We start from the raw sequence: 17,002 nt of genomic DNA on the forward strand, positions 1-17,002 counted from the left end.
GTTTGATTGTTGGCAGGGGCAAGAAACGGAGGCAGTCAATTGATGTTTCTCTCATACATAGATGTTTCTCTCCCTTCCCCTCTAAAGTCAGTGAAAACATACCTTCAGGAGAAGAGTAAAAAAAAAAGATACCATATAAGTGAAAGGTGAAGCAGCAGAGTAGGAAAGATATTTGCAGCACATTTAACTGTATGAGGGCCTAGAATCCTGAATGTTTACAAAACTCCTACTGTGCAGAAGTTAACATAGCAGGTCTGAGACTGCCTATCTTTAGAAAGGCTTGCTTTGCAAGGTAGACCCTTGGTTGGAGTCTGGGAATATGGCTAGTAAACAGTTCCCTACACTGATATAAAAATTTCCCTAAATGCCCTACCCAGTTTGGCTAAGTGGATAGAGCGTCGGCCTGTGGACTAGAGTCCTGGGTTCGATTCCAGTTAAGGGCACATGCCCAGGTTGCAGGCTCAATCCCCAGTAGTAGTGGGTGTGCAGGAGGCATCAGATCAATGATTCTCTCTCATCATTGATGTTTCTATCTCTCCCTCTCCTTCCTCTCTAAAATAAATAAAATTAAAAAAATAAATTTCCCTAATTGATAAGAGAAGCTTTTTGCAGAGATGAAAATGTTTTGGAATGAGTAATGATGGTAGCACTACTTTGTGAATATACTAAAAACCACTGAACTATATACTCTAAATGGTGAATTTGATGGTATGTGAATTATATCTTAATTTTTTAAAACAGTATTTAGAACCTTGTTGAGTGTGGTTCAGTTGCTGGAGCATATATTTCACAGTAACAGTTTCAGAAAACACAATGATTTCAATCAAGAAATATATCCAAATATCTAGTTGACTTGGTTTTTGTATGTCCCACTATCTGGATAACTTGATTAATTAAAAATGACTCGTAATGCAGCTTTCAGAATTTAAAAATTTTTTAATGATAAATATCAACCTAAGTTTTGGGGCCACATTGTATGAACAACTTTTCTTTAAAAAAATTTTTTTTAATTGATTTCAGAGAAGGAAGAAAGAGAGATAGAAACATCAATGATGAGAGAAAAATCATTGATCAGCTGCTTCCTGCATGCCCCACACTGGGGATTCAGCCCACAACCTGGGCATGTGCCCTTGACCAGAATCGAACCCAGGACCCTTTAGTCCACAGGCCAACACTCTATCCACTGAGCCAAACCGGCTAGGGCAGTGATGGCGAACCTTTTGAGCTCGGCATGTCAGCATTTTGAAAAACCCTAACTTAACTCTGATGCTGTGTCACATATAGAATTTTTTTAATATTTGCAACCATAGTAAAACAAAGATTTATACTTTTGATACTTATTTTATATATTTAAATGCCATTTAACAAAGAAAAATCAACCAAAAAAATGAGTTCGCGTGTCATCTCCGACACGGGTGTCATAGGTTCCCCATCACTGGGCTAGGGCTCATCATTGATGTTTTTATTTCTCTCTCTCTCTGAAATCAATAAGTATTTTAAAAAGCAATTAAAAAACAGTGCTCAGCCAGTGTGGCTCAGTGGTTGAGTGTTGAACTATGAACCAGGAGGTTATGATTCGATTCCTGGTCAAGGCACATGTCGGGGTTGTGGGCTTGATCCCCAGTGTGGGTTGTGCAGGAGGCAGCCAATCAATGATTCTCTCTCCTTAGTGATGTTTCTATCTCTCTTTCTTCCTCTCTGAAATCAATACAAATAATTTAAAACAACAACAATAACAACAACAACAAAAAACCAGACAACATCAAACTTAAGTATTCTGCCTTATGATAAATTATAGTATCCCTCTGGTCTGAAATATTCAATAGCTTGTGTTTTCTTTTAATTTCTTTCACTCATTTATTCAATAAATATTTAGTAAGCACAATGTAGCTATGTATACCCCATAGCCTCACAATATATGTAAAGCATATAAGAATTTAGCCAACTTATAGCTAAAGATTAATGAGGGAAATAAGACATTCTCATTATTACCTCCAATAGCATAGACCATCCCTCCCAGAACTGCTACTCCCAGCCCACATCGAGCTTGATGAAGTGAAGATACAGTGGTCCAATACTGGCTAAAGGTGTCAAAACGTTCTACACAGCTGAGGGCTCTGCTATCACTCCAACGACCACCCTGCAACCGAGTATATCCACCTGAACAAAGGAAGGAAAGAAGGACCATAGCAAATTCCTTACCGCTAAATACGGAAATGGTAATAAGGAGAAAAATCTAACCATCTACATCTAGACATTCAGTGTAACTATTTCATAGCAAAGAATAAATGCTTTAGAGCTTGCCATATATACATATATTATTCTTAAATGTGCCAAGTCCTGAAAGATTATGGCTTAAATGAAGTGAATTAACCACAATGTTGTACTACCTGGTCTTAGTTATATAGAACATTAGGTAAAACATAAATCTAGCCCTTGCTGGTGCTGCTCAGTGGTTAGAGTGTTGGCCCACAGACCAAAGACTCTCGGGTTCCATTTCTGGTCAAGGGCATGCACCCAGGTTGCAGGTTTGATCTCTAGCCCTGGTTGGGGGGGGTGTGGGAGGCAATGAATCCATTTGTCTCTCTCACATTGATGCTCTCTCTCTCTCTCCCCCCGACTCCCTTCCACTGTCTCTAAAAAAATCAACAGGGAAAAAATATCCTCGGGTGACAATTAACAACAAAAAAAACCAAAACCCAAAAAAACAAAAAACATAATCTAGGAGCTGGTTATTTGTCTAGTTAAAAAGTTTCTGCCCTGGGCAGTGGGGCTCAGTTGGCTGAGCTTCATTCTGTGCACCAAAAGGTCACGGTCTGATTCTCAGTCAAGGCACATGCCCACGTTTTGCTCCATCCCTGGTCAGGATGCATGCAGGAAGCAGGGGATCAATGTTTCTCTCTCTCTCTCTCTCTCTCTCTCTCTCTCCCCGCCCACCCCCCTTACCCTTCCTCTCCCTTCTCCCTCTCATCTCTCTCTCTCTCTCTTGCTTTGGAAAAAACAAAAAGGAAAAGAAATCAATAAAAACATATTTTTTAAAAAGTTCCATTATGATCTCTATTAGTGTCTCTTTCAAATAAAAATTGTGAATTGAGCCCTGCTGGTGTGGCTCAGTTGATTGAGTGTCATCCCATGCAGCAAGAGGTTGCTGGTTCGATTCCTGATCAAGGCACACACTGTAGTTGTGGGCTCAAACCTCATTAGAGGGTGTACAGGAGGCAGCAGATCACTTTCTCTCTCTCCCTCTCCCTTCCTCTCTGTCTAAAAAAATTAATAGAAACATATTTTAAAAAAAAATAGCAAGTTGAAATTCATGTTTGATTGCACATCTCATTAAAAAAGTTTAGTATGGGCCGAAACCGGTTTAGCTCAGTGGATAGAGCGTCGGCCTGCGGACTGAAAGGTCCCAGGTTCGATTCCGGTCAAGGGCATGTACCTGGGTTGCGGGCATATCCCCAGTGGGAGATGTGCAGGAGGCAGCTGATCGATGTTTCTCTCTCATCGATGTTTCTAACTCTCTATCTCTCTCTCCCTTCCTCTCTGTAAAAAATCAATAAAATATATTAAAAAAAAAAAGTTTAGTATGCACTAAAAAATTACATACTTATACATTATAGCATATATAAAATCTATATATATAAAAGCCTAGCGACAGTTACGACCAAACAACCAAACGAACAGTCACTATGATGTGCACTATGATGTGACCACCAGGGGGCAGACGCCCAAAGCAGGAGCTGCCCCCTGGTGGTCAATGCGCTCCCACAGCCAACCTCCCGCGGCCAACCAATCTCCCACGGTCCCTCCCCCCAGGTGGCTCGGTGGTCAGTGCACTCCCACAGCCAACCTCCCACAGTCCCTCTGCTCGCTCCCCCTGACCAGCCAACTTCCCGAGGTTCCTTCCCCCCAGCCCCCGTGCACAAATTCGTGCACTGGGCCTCTAGTTATAATTACATACATATAAATTATACAGAAAATATTTATATATAAATTATATTATCTATATAAATCTAGGCGATCTGTCAATATGTATGTATATGTATATGTATATGTATATGTATATGTATATATATATATATATATATATCAAATACTGATATGGTTTAATGTTTTTTAAAATAAAAAGAAAGAGAGGCTTTAATATGTTCATCTCATATGCCTATGGATTATCCTGCACACCCACACTTTGGAGACCATTGGTTCTTATCATCCCTAATTACCATCTATGACACTGTGAATAGTTAATATTTTTGAGGTTCATTTTTCTTCCTGCAATGCAACACAAAGATTAAAATCAGATACTTTTAAAGCAAGTTTTCAACTTTTAAAGTAGTATTTCTGTAGTCAGTTATTGACAATAATTGAGTAATCTAAGAACCAAATATTCAGATCACAGAATAATGTCAAATGAGTAGCTATTTAATTTTTAGATGTGTTCACTGTATTCTATAACTACAATTTATAAATCTGTAGTCTGCATGTAAAATTAAATATGTCTATTTGACACACCTGAATATTCTGACATGTATAATAACAATAAAACATTCAAAGATTTTGATCCTGAAAATAAAGATAACCTCTATCAACTACAGTATATTATAAAATTGTACATCTAAAACCTATATAATTTTATTAACCAATGTCACTCCAATAAATACAATGTAAAAAGAGAAAGAAAAATACATAAATAAGTAAATAAATAAATGTTCTCACCTACTGCATACAGATACTTTCTTGCTTTCTTCCGAGGTCGAACCTTAGATGTCTGCAGAAAACTACAAAACTTGTTCTCTTTGGGAGATTTGCACACCTCACAGTACTCTTTCAAAAGTGTTTGCAATGCAACACGAAGATTAAAATCAGATACTCCTAAAGTAATGTTTAAAAAGATAATGTTTAATCAACTTTTAAATACTGAAAAGATATGCTTACATAAAAAGAATTGACAATCAAAAAATAAAAAACTCATCATCAAACAATGGTGATTTAACCACACCATTTCCTGTAATACCAAATATTATTTTTCTCATTGCTACTGAAAAATATACTTTTCTTAAATCAAAGATTATTTTTTAAAATATATTTTTATTGATTTTAAAAAGGAAGTTTGAGGGAGAGAGAGAGAGAAACATCAATGATGACAGAGAAACACTGATCAGCTGCCTCTTGCATGCCCCCCACTGGGGATCAAGCCTGTAATCGGGAATCAAACCATGACCTCATAGGTTGACACTCAACCAGAGTCACGCTGGTTGGGCCAAAGATTGTTTTTAAAAATATGCTTCATGGCCCTGATCGGGTAGCTCAGTTGGTTAGAGTGTTGCCTGATATGCCAAGGTTGCAGGTTCTATCCCAGGTCAGGGCACATGTAAGAATCAACCAATGAATGCATAAATAAGTAGAACAACAAATCAATGTTTCTTTTTCTTTTTGTTTTTTATTGATTGTTAGAGAGAGAGAGAGGAAGGGAAAGGGAGAGAAACATCAACGTGCGAGAGAAACATTCGTTGGTTGCCTCTCGAAAACATTCTTACTGGGTATCGAACCTGCAACCTGGACATGTGCCCTGAACAGAAATTGAACCGGCTACCTTTTAAACAAAACCCTGTAAGGATGATGTTCAACCAACTGAGCCACAATGGCTAGGGCACAAATTGATGTTTCTGTCTTTTTCTAAAATCAGTAAGTACATATTTTTTAAAAAAATGCTTCAGCCCAACTCCTGTTGCTCAATGGTTATGCGTTGACTTATAAACCAGGAGGTCACAGTTGGATTCCTGGTCAGGGCACATGTTGTGGGCTCACCCCCCAGTAGGGGGTGTGCAGGAGGCAGCCAATCATTGATTCTCTCTCATCATTGATGTTTCTATCTTTCTCTCCTTCACCCTTCCTCTCTGAAATCAATTAAAAAATATTTTTAATGCTTCATACTAGACAATTTTAAAATACATGTATGAGGATTTCTAAATAAAGATGGCAAGGTGAAATAGAATCACAATTATTTAACAAAATGAAAAAAAAGTAGCCCAAAATTCAATACATACAACCTAATAACAAAAGGGTATAAAATATGTCATAAACTTTAAAAAATTATAGTCAGCCCTGATAGGTTTGGCTCAGTGGCTAGAGCGTTGGCCTGCGGACTGAGGGGTCCCGGGTTCAGTTCCAGTCAAGGGCATGTACCATGGTTGCAGGCACGTCCCCAGTGGGAGGTGTGCAGGAGGCAGCTGATCGATGTTTCTCTCTCATCGATGTTTCTAACTCTCTATCCCTCTCCCTTCCTCTCTGTAAAAAAATCAATAAAAAATATATTAAAAAAAAATTATACTCAAAGCAAGAAACAAAAGAGTTGTTCGGATGAGCTGCTGGGATGAGATCCATTTCCTAGAGACTTTGAGCATGATTGGGTAGTTTTTTCCTGCTCAACGGTACTTAGATGAGAAGGTGAATTGGGGATGAAAGTCAACCTGTATCCATCCCATCTGGCAAGCTCTAAGACCCCCTAAAAGGGCACTATTTTCAAATTTGCACAAAGGCCCATTTATGCTAGCAAGGGACTATCTCCTAGGCTTGTCCCTACATCTCAGATGCAATATTGAGGAAAGAAGGTCAATTTAAAAAATCTTGAGAATTCTTACTAATAACTAATAATTTGGAGAGAGGTAGAATGAGCAGTGAAGAAGCCAAGTTGAGAAGTCAAAGAACAAAACCAATAAAAGGAAAATCCCTATAGGACCAGCAGTAAAGGTAGAGAGGATCGCCAGTTTGCTATCTAACAGAGCACCTTGCTAGCCAAAGTCTATATGAGATACATCCTTGGCTGGGTTAAGTAGGTAGGTCCTGACACAAGATCAATATTAGGATCTCATAAGAAAGCTCAGAACCAAGTCCCTAAGGAAGGACCTCAGCCTTAGCAAATCTCCATTCTTCCACTTCTTTCATGTCTCAAGCTAGAAAGAAGCGGTGAGAACATAACACCTAGATCTCAAATTTTAGATGGGAGAAACAAAGTAAACTAAAATAGAAAAGATGTCCAGAGAATTAGCTCTTACATTATTTATAATTCAGTCACATCCTCAAGTTTCATTCAGTGTAGGACAAATCTTGCCGGTTTGTCTCAGTGGATAGAGTGTCAGTCTGTGGACCAAAGGGTCTTGGGTTCGATTCTGCCCAAGGGCACATAGCTTGGTTGCAGGTTCCTCTCTGGCCCTGGTCTCGGCACGTGCAGGAGGAGGCAACCAATCGATGTGTTTCTTTCACATTGATATTTCTGTCTGTCTTTCCCTCTCTATTCTACTCTCCCGAAAAATCAATGGAAAAATATTCTCGGGTGAGGATTAACAAAAAAACCTTCAAATCTTGAAATCAAGTCTAAAGTAGTTTAAAAAAATAAATTTAAATATTATCATTTTTCTAATATAAAGATAAAAACTATTTTATACTATGGTAAAAAGTATTTTCAAAGTTTAGAACCTAAAGATGATTCAAAGGCACTTAGGAGCTATGATATATCAATATAAAATTTATTTTATAGCCGAGGCCGGTTTGGCTCAGTGGATAGAGCGTCGGCCTGTGGACTGAAAGGTCCCAGGTTCGATTCCGGTCAAGGGCATGTACCTGGGTTGCGGGCATATCCCCAGTAGGAGATGTGCAGGAGGCAGCTGATCGATGTTTCTCTCTCATTGATGTTTCTAACTCTCTATCTCTCTCCCTTCCTCTCTGTAAAAAATCAATAAAATATATATTTTTTTAACAAAATTTATTTTATAACGAGAGGACTTACAGGATTTATTAAGTTTTGTTTTTGTTTTTGTTTTTAGCATATGCATTTTCCTCAACTGTTAGGATTTGCTGACTTTTTAAAAGCGACAAGAGGAAATCTTATCTTGAAATAATTAGTACTGCCAAAAACAACAGTATTTTAGTTCAGTCAGTAATTTTATCTATAGCTCTAACCTCTATTAGTATTTAATTTCAAGAAAGGTACATAAGGATTTTATTAAAATAAAGGCAGAAATATGAAGCCCTAACCAGTGTGGCTCAGTGGATAGAGTGTCAATCTGTGGATTGAAGGGTTCCAGGTTCGATTCTAGTCAAGGGCATGTACCTTGGTTGTGGGCACATGCCCAGTAGGGGGTGTGCAGGAGGCAGATGATCGATGTTTCTCTCTCATTGATGTTTCTAACACTCTATCCCTCTCCCTTCCTCTCTGTAAAATATAAAATATATTTAAAAAGAAAAAAAAGGGCAGAAATATGGAAATACAACTATCTACCCAGAAAAACACAAATCTGTAACTTGCATATAGTAATCATTCAATAAATGTCTGCTATTGAACTGAAAGTAAAAACACTATCACATTTCAGGAAGCAAAAAGCCATTGGATAAGTAGTTGACTGATATACAACAAAAAGTTACCTTCTATATACTTTAAAAGCCTCTGAGGAGGTAGTAAAGGAAATCGAATTGGGTCTAGCACTTCCACCACATATTTTTTTCTTTTTCCCAGATCTTTGAGAAGCCATTGCATTGCAGCTAAGAAGACCTGGTATTCATCCTCAATGCTAAGCTCTTCACTTCGCAAAATTTTGATCAACTGATCTTTTGTAAGTGCCAGGAACTCTTCCCCACTCTGAACCTCCAAGAAATGGACATGAATATAGTTTTCTGTGAATTCCAAAAGATCATGGCAGGCAATTTGCTCAGAGAACTGAAAGATCCCAATGCAGTTCAGTGGATCAATTTGTCCTTTCAGAAATGCACAGCAAAGATTAACAACTTCAGTCAATTGTAGCATGTCCGCTGCAACAAGCAACTCCTGGACATTATTCACACCTATGTCCACTATGCCTAGGGAAACAGGGAGACAAATAACCAGTACAGTAAAATAAAAACAAACATTTGACTTATATTAAAGAGGCGTTATATTTGATTCCACCAATAGCTAAGTGAAAAGGCAACAAAGGATTGATAGAGCACAAAACTTAAATGATAAAGGTACAGAACATTTATGGAACACTTACAATGAAGTAGACACAGCATTAATTGCTTTATACATTCATTTAACCCTGACTGCTGTCCCCACATTCCCCGAAAAGGAAATGCCACTATAATGAAAATCAAAGAACATGTTCTTTTTTAAAAAACAAAAACAAAACTACTTGTATGCATGCATATAAGCATAACCAATGGACATAAGACACTGGGGGGTAGGGGAGGCCGAGGGATTGTTAAGGGCGGGGGGAAAAAGGAGACATATGTAAAATCCTATATAATAAAAGCCTAATATGCTAAAAAAAGAAAACGGTATGTTCTAACCACACAAAAAAATTTTTAAAAAAATTGTATCAAATTACAAAGTTCCCTGACCAATATATATGCCCAAAATTTATTTTCATCTTTATTAATAGAACCTTGATTTTGCTATGAGTGGCAATTGTGCCCAGCTAAAAATTATATTTCTTAGCTTCCCTTGGCAGATAGAAATGAATTTTTGACTAAGGTTAGCCAAAAGGATATAGGTAGCGGTTATTGGTTAGGGTTACTAGAAAAGCTTAAAAAGAGGATAGTCTGAGGGGGCAGGCTCTTTTGCCTTTTCCTCTTCCTCCTTCCACTGGCTGGAGTTCAGTGATGATGTTAGAGGCTACATACTACAGATGGTGGAGCAAAATGATGTATGAATAATGGGACACTAATGACATCATGAAGCCACTATACCAGCCTTTGAATTACTATGGATTCATTTTTGTGGAAAAATAAATAAATTCCTATCTGGTTAAGCCACTTTGTATCTTTTACTAGCAGACAAACATTGTTCTTAACTGTTACATCAGTTTTAGCCTTAAATGTTAACGTTGTACAGTTATTTTTCCCTACATATGCTCAGTAACTTTTATTTCTCTGGGTTTTACCACTTCTTATTCTTTGATGGAAGTGCTAATCACCAGCAATATAGTAATGATGCCATGAACATTCTCTTTTACTAAATATCTCTTCTTGCTACTATCAGACAACAGAGGCGGAGTAGACGGTTTGTGGCATTTCTTCTGTTTTTATGTAGTTCAACTAATTCCATTGGATTAATCTGTTCATTTCTATTTTTCAAGTATGAGAAGCAGGGGTATTTATAAAGCAGTTTCCAACTCACACAAGGCATTTACAAAAGACAGATCAAGAACCTCTCAATGTTAATTTGTACATTAGCCAATAGGCAGAGCTGCATTACTTTCAGTAGATAAAAAAGGTCATTTTTACAATCCTCACAATTAACTTATTTTCTGAAATTTTCCAAAAAGGAATATGAAACTACACAAAGAAAAATTACCTTTTGTTATTTTCCAGTTGTAAATATTATGCATTAAATAAGCAACACTTTATCAGGCCACATAATTATCTCCTTTACGGAGAGTATGGTGTATTCTCAAAACTAGACCAAACAACAGTCATTGTTTTAAACTTTTTTTTCCTGATTATAAGAGTACTATGTATTCACTACAGAAAAAACTTTAGGTAGAAAAGTATGAAAATCACACATTTTCCATATCCATACACTATTACCATTTTATTATATTTCTTGAAAGATTTTCCCATGTATATTTGTTATATAAGATTAAAACTTTATATATAGTTTTTATATGAATTTTCTAATATCATTAAAACTCTTCACAAAAATTTTAGAAGTAAAAGATTTGATTAAAATAATACATGGTGCCTGGCTGGTTTGGCTCACTGGATAGCACATCGGCCTGGGGACTGCAGGGTCCCAAGTTCGATTCCGGTCAAGGGCATGTACCTTGGTTGCAGGCACATCCATCCCCAGTAGGGGGTGTGCAGGAGGCAGCTGATCTATGTTTCTCTCTCATCGATGTTTCTAACTCTCTATCCCTCTCCCTTCCTCTCTGTAAAAAATCAATAAATATATAGAAAAAAAATAAGTAAAATAATACATGCTGATTATGACATTACGAAGGAAAAACAGAAAAAAATGGAAAAATAAGAATCTTCCATATTTCATCATCTAGAGGTAAACATCAACATTGTGGTCTTTTTCCTGTGCACAAATACAAACAAATGATTTTTAAAAAACAAAATTGAAGTGGGATTTACATACAGATTATCTTCATTTAATATATTGCAAACATCCTTCCATGATAGTATATATTTAAATCATTTGCAAGATCTAAAAAATATTCTATTACCTATATGTACCATAATTTATTTAACCATATAACCTATTGAGGGAGAATTAGATTGCATTCAATTAAACTATTATAAATAATGTTATAAATATCCTGGTACATACATGTTAGCCTGAATCCCTAATTAGTTCCTTAGTATTCCTAGAAAAAGACCACAAGGTCAAAAGATAGGAATTTTTCAAAGACTCATAATAATAAATTGTGAAATTACTTTCCATATAAGTAATATCAATTTATATTTCCATAGCAGAACATGAGTGACTGCATCATTCTTCACTTAAAACTAGGCTTACTTAACATACCTGTATAAATAAAATCTAGAAGTATTCGAAATACTGCAGCTTCAATTCCTAGAATCTGTACAACATCTTTTGAGGACTCTTTCATTCCTCCAGTGAACAAAGCTGCAAAGTAAGGACTACTGGCAGCCAGAACCAGCCGATGAACTTTAAAAGTTTCCTTCCCCACTTGTAGCTGCACATCACAGAAATGCTGTCCATTCCTCATTTTATTGATCTGGGCCAAGATGAGTTGGGCATGTTTATCTGATGAAAAAAGACTATCACCAGCCTTGGGACAGCCCTCATTAGCCATGATGATGATAAATTAATTTAAAGGACTTCTGCCCATAATCTGGTCCTACCCTGAAAACCAAAACAGAAAGAGACCAAACATCATATTTTTGTGTTTAACATGTCTTTTATTCATATACTTATGGAACATTCCCTATCCTCAAGGAACCTACAATATACTTAGGGAATAAAACACACATGAAACAAATAAGGACTAAACTGTGTGGTACCATTCCTAGGGTTTCAGAGAAAGGAATAATAGGACCTAAAATAATTGGAGGACATGGAAAACTGGAACCTGAACTGGATACTGAAAGATAGTTAAGTATGAGGAGAGGGCATGAGCCTTTCTGGGTGGAGTAAAGAAAATAAGGAAAGGCACAAAGGCAGAAAGAAGCTTTTGTACACTGCAGTAAGGAAGCAAACATTGTAGCCAGAATGAACTTTCAAAAAACAATTGTGATCAGGGTAACTGTTTGCTTATTTGTACACATCCCTTAGCGCACAAAAGTCCTTCAAATCTTACCTCTGTCTACCTATCCAGTCCTATCTCCCATACTCCTCTTTGAACTTAATACTCCAACAAAACCTAACAATTTGCAGTTCTTTAAAAGTGACTCGCATGGTGTCCTTCCACACCTCTTCCCTCTGGATCTTTGTTATAATTCAAGACTGCTCAAATATAATTTCCTTTAGGAACTCCTCCCTGTTCCTCTCTCCTCTGGGTTTGGTGCTTGCCCTAAGCTTACCTATTTTACAATCTATATCACACTCCATCTTGTCAGACACTCTATCACCCTACTCCCTACTCTCTCTCTCTCTGAAAGTTCCTTGAAAGGAAGCCCCTCAAAAGCAGGGACTCTTTCATAGCTATAGCACAAGAATCGAACATATATTAGGTTTTCAAATGTTGGTAAAATGAGTCAGTACAATGAGAAATAACAATGGCTTAGGTATTTTTTAAAAATATACTTCTTTATTGATTTCAGAGAGGAAGAGGGAGATAGAAACATCAATGACGAGAGAGAATCATTGATCAGCTGCCTCCTGCACACCGCCTACTGGGGATCGAGCCCACAACCCCTTGGCCGGAATCGAACTTGGGACCCTTTAGTCCGCAGGCCGTTGCTCTATCCCAGCGGTTCTCAACCTGTGGGTCGCAACCCCTTTGGCGGTTGAAAGACCCTTTCACAGAGGTCGCCTAAGACCATCCTGCATATCAGATATTTACATTACGATTCATAACAGTAGCAACATCACAGTTATGAAGTAGCAACGAAAATAATTTTATGGTTGGGGTCACCACAACATGAGGAACTGTATTTAAAGGGCCAGAAGGTTGAGAACCACTGCAAGCCAAACCAGCTAGGGCACTTAGGTTGTTTTTGTACAACTCTGATAGCTTTTCAACACATCATGCCAACTATAATTCTCACAATAATTAAGAGACTGGAAGGAAAAGATACTGTTATTCAAAATGATAGAAAAGGAAACAAGCTCAAAGTTTCCTAAGAACACAGTGTTAACGTAATGACTGTCCCAGTATTTGAATCCAGGTCTTCTTACTCTAAATCCTGGGCTCTTCCCACATGCCAGGTTATAGAGAAATCCAAGCACAGAAATTTGGACCTGAGCTTTTATAGGTTCATCCGGAGTAAACATCACGTTTCAGAACCGTTATTTGAGCCTTCAGGGGGATAAGTTAAGTGGTAGCAAAGTCCTAAAACACAGCCGGTTCAGCTTCAACAATGAGAATCAAAGATATAAATTCAAGTTATTTTTTTTTTTAAATCAAGAAACCATGAGATTCACTAATATAAGGAGATGAAGCACAGGGGAAATCTAAGATGGCCAGGGTTTTGTAATTGAGGCTGACAGGAATGGTGTGGGCTGATTAGAAAAAAGTGGTTAAGTTTATGGCATTAAAGCTCATCAAAATAAAAATAACGAAGCTGATTATCATACTTATCTAGGAATTAACTTGAGAATTTTGAGACGTTGCCAGGCGGCTGCTATTCACAACAGTATCTACAGAATGCCGCTGTTTAACTGGCATATAAAAGTAAACAGTGTATTTGTCTCTACATAGAAATTTGACCTGCAGATATTATTAAACATGACCTGGCTATCAAGCTTTATTCTGTTTTAAGATTTCTTCCTGTCAGCAGATTTCCCCCGGTGGTTTAAACACAAGGTACCTACAAGGCATCAAGCACAGCCACTGGGCTAAAATGTTGCCTCCGGCCGCTAAGAGCTCACTGAATATCCACCCACTCTGGCAGCTGACAGAAGATACCCCGATCTATTAACCACGCTTTTAGAAACTGCTGCGTATTCCATCCCAAAAGGAACACAGGGTGTGACTGCACTTCCGCAGGGAAAAATCCTAATTCCGGGACAAGGCACAGGGATGTAAGAGACGAGCATCCAGAGCCTCAAACTTGAAAGGCCGATTACTAGGAAACCGCGGAGCAGCCAGCCCAGAGGAAGTGAAGCACAAAGCTGCTTCCGCAAAAGGTGTCAGAAAGAATCACAGGACAAGCAAGTGTCAAAACGAACCAAACCACGAGGCTCTGTGCTTGACGTGGGGGCTGCCTGGAGAGTTACCCTGACGCTGCTGCGCCACTGAAGGCGGATGCACATTCCAGCGCTACCTACATGGCGGGGAAGGCATCCCAGAGCCGTCCGGGGGTGGCAGCCTGGCCGGGGGCTGGGCCTTGGGGTTCCCCAGCGGAGGCGGGGAGCGGACCGGACTAGAGAAGCTCCGGTGAGGGCGAAAACACTTGGACTAGCAGAGGCACGCCTAAGCGGCAGGACAAAGCCGATTTCAAGGGCTCCTCTCTCTCTCTCTCTCTCTCCTCCTCAGGGGTCCCGAGAGCCGGAGAGACCCCCAGAGGAAAGTCCCAACCCCGTCACAGAAGCATCCGGGCCGCTAAGCCTTTCTTACCGGCCGCTTCCCCTTCCCGCCGGAGCCGGCTCAAGCGCTGCGCGCGCAGCCGGAGGCGTGGGCGGGGAAACCGGCGCGGGTGACGAAGCGGGCGGGGGCGTGTCTGCGCCTGCGCAATGCTCTTACGCTCGCGGGCAGCGACGCCTCCCGGCGTCGCGCTCCTGCGGCTCAGAGCTGGTGCCTCAGAGCTCGCGTCAGGGAACCGTCAGGCTGCAAGCGCGAATTCCTGCCTGTGGGGCTGGCCGGCTCGTCCTTGGCGCTCCGCGAACGCTCTCTCCATTCTTTTGGCATCCGAGGCAGCCAGCGAACCTCAGTGCCAAGGAAAGACAGAGAGGAACATACGGCAAGTCGCTTCTAATCTTTTTTTTTAAACTTTATGTTTTATTGAAATATAATGGACATATAACACACTCTTTTCAGGTGCACAACGGAATGATGTCATATTTGTAGCTTCTCTCTATTATTTACCATTCATTTTCTGAGTTGGCTGGACTGGTCTCGGCAATGTGAATGGATGTCAACTATGAAGGTAGAACTCAAAACGTCCAGTTATTTTCCATGTTGAACCTCATATGTCACTTTAGTGGCTTTCAAACTTTTTGACCCTAGACCACAGTGAACAAAAACATTCTACATCAAACCCAATAATACCTCATATGTGTGTATATAAATAAATATACCTGAAACAAAACCTTCACAAAACGTTTTTTTTAATTTTATTTTTCAACTAGAGGCCCAGTGTACAAAAATTGTGCAGGCGGGGGTGGGGGTGGGGGTCCCTCAGCCCAGCCTGCACCCTCTCACAGTCCTGGCCCCTCGAGGGATGTCTGCCTGCCGGCTAAGGCCTGATCCCCAGCAGTCAGAACCTCTGCTGCACTCTTCTGACTGAGCGGTGCTTCCCCTGTGGGAGCGCACTGACAACCAGGGGCCAGCTCCTGCAATGAGCATCTGCCCCCTGGTGGTAAGTGTGCATCATAGCGACTGGGCATTCCACCATTTGGTTGATTTGCATGAGGGTTTTATTATATAGGATTACAGTTTACATTCAGTATTATTTTGTATTAGTTTCAGGTGTACAGAAGCATAGTGGTTAGGCAATCATGTACTTTAAACACAGTGGTCCCTGGGTGGTATTTCAAGTACCCACCTGGCATCATACATAGTAATTAACTACAGTATATGGTTGACTGTATTCATAAGACTTCATACTTACTATCAGCAATACACTAAATTTTTATTTCTTCTTTTTGGTTGCATTATGAAATATGCTAAAAGGGGACCCAGTGTCAGGAAAAATTGTTAAAGACTTGGAAATGAGTGAAAGAGATTGCTGGGTAAGGGTTAGGGTTGGGTTTGGGTTAGCCCTTTCACTGTAAGGCCGGGCATTGTCCAGCAGAAACTGGAAGGACTTGAATCCATTAGGACTTCTGACTTTCTATTGACTAAGCCAGTGGTTGGCAAGCTGCGGCTTGGCAAACCACAGCTCATGAGCCACATGCGGCTCTTTGGCCCCTTCAGTGTGGCTCTTCCACAAAATACCACGTGCGGGCGCGCATACAGTGCGATTGAAACTTCATGGCCCATGCGCAGAAGTCGGTATTTTGTGGAAGAGCCGGTATTTTGCACCCTCTCACAGTCCCATCCCCTCAAGGGATGTCCGCCTGACTGGCTTATTTCGCTTAGCATAATGCTCTCCAGGTCCACCTATGCTGTTGCAAATGGTAAAAGTTCCTTCTTTTTATAGCAGCGTAGTATTCCATTGTGTAGATGTACCACAGTTTATTTATTTATTTTTTTAAAAAAAGATTTTATTGATTTTTTACAGAGAGGAAGGGAGAGGGATAGAGAGTTAGAAACATCAATCAGCTGCCTCCTACACACTCCCTACTGGGGATGTGCCTGCAACCAAGGTACATGCCCTTGACCGGAATAGAACCTGGGACCCTTCAGTCCGCAGGCCGATGCTCTATCCACCGAGCCAAACCGGTTAGGGCTGTACCACAGTTTTTTAATCCACTCATCTGCTGATGGGCACTTAGGCTGTTTCCAAATCGTAGCTGTTGTAAATTGTGCTGCTATGAACATTGGAGTGCATATGTCCTTTCTGATTGGTGTTTCTGGTTTCTTGGGGTATATTCCTAGAAGTGGGTTTACTGGGTCAAATGGGAGTTCCATTTTTAATTTTTTTAAAAATATATTTTATTGATTTTTTACAGAGAGGAAGTGAGAGGGATAGAGAGTTAGAAACATCAATCAGCTGCCTCCTACACACTCCCTACTGGGGA

The 17,002-nt window shown here is 39.6% G+C and overlaps 1 protein-coding gene across 1 annotated transcript in view; it reads right to left on the minus strand.

The window, feature by feature from the left end:
* The window catches only part of IPP (intracisternal A particle-promoted polypeptide), a 31,684-nt gene extending 16,935 nt beyond the window's left edge, over window positions 1-14,749 (minus strand). Inside the window, exons 1-5 of the mRNA XM_081087548.1 lie at window positions 14,718-14,749; window positions 11,501-11,842; window positions 8,419-8,850; window positions 4,714-4,869; window positions 1,993-2,160 (exon numbers count right to left, since the gene is read on the minus strand). Coding sequence (XP_080943674.1) covers window positions 1,993-2,160; window positions 4,714-4,869; window positions 8,419-8,850; window positions 11,501-11,792 — 1,048 coding nt within the window. The 5' untranslated portion in view covers window positions 11,793-11,842; window positions 14,718-14,749. The remainder of the gene's footprint in view (window positions 1-1,992; window positions 2,161-4,713; window positions 4,870-8,418; window positions 8,851-11,500; window positions 11,843-14,717) is intronic.
* Between the last annotated feature and the right edge of the window lie 2,253 nt (window positions 14,750-17,002).

This window comes from Myotis nattereri (assembly GCF_964212035.1).
Source record: "Myotis nattereri genome assembly, chromosome: 3".
NCBI classification, from domain to species: domain Eukaryota; kingdom Metazoa; phylum Chordata; class Mammalia; order Chiroptera; family Vespertilionidae; genus Myotis; species Myotis nattereri.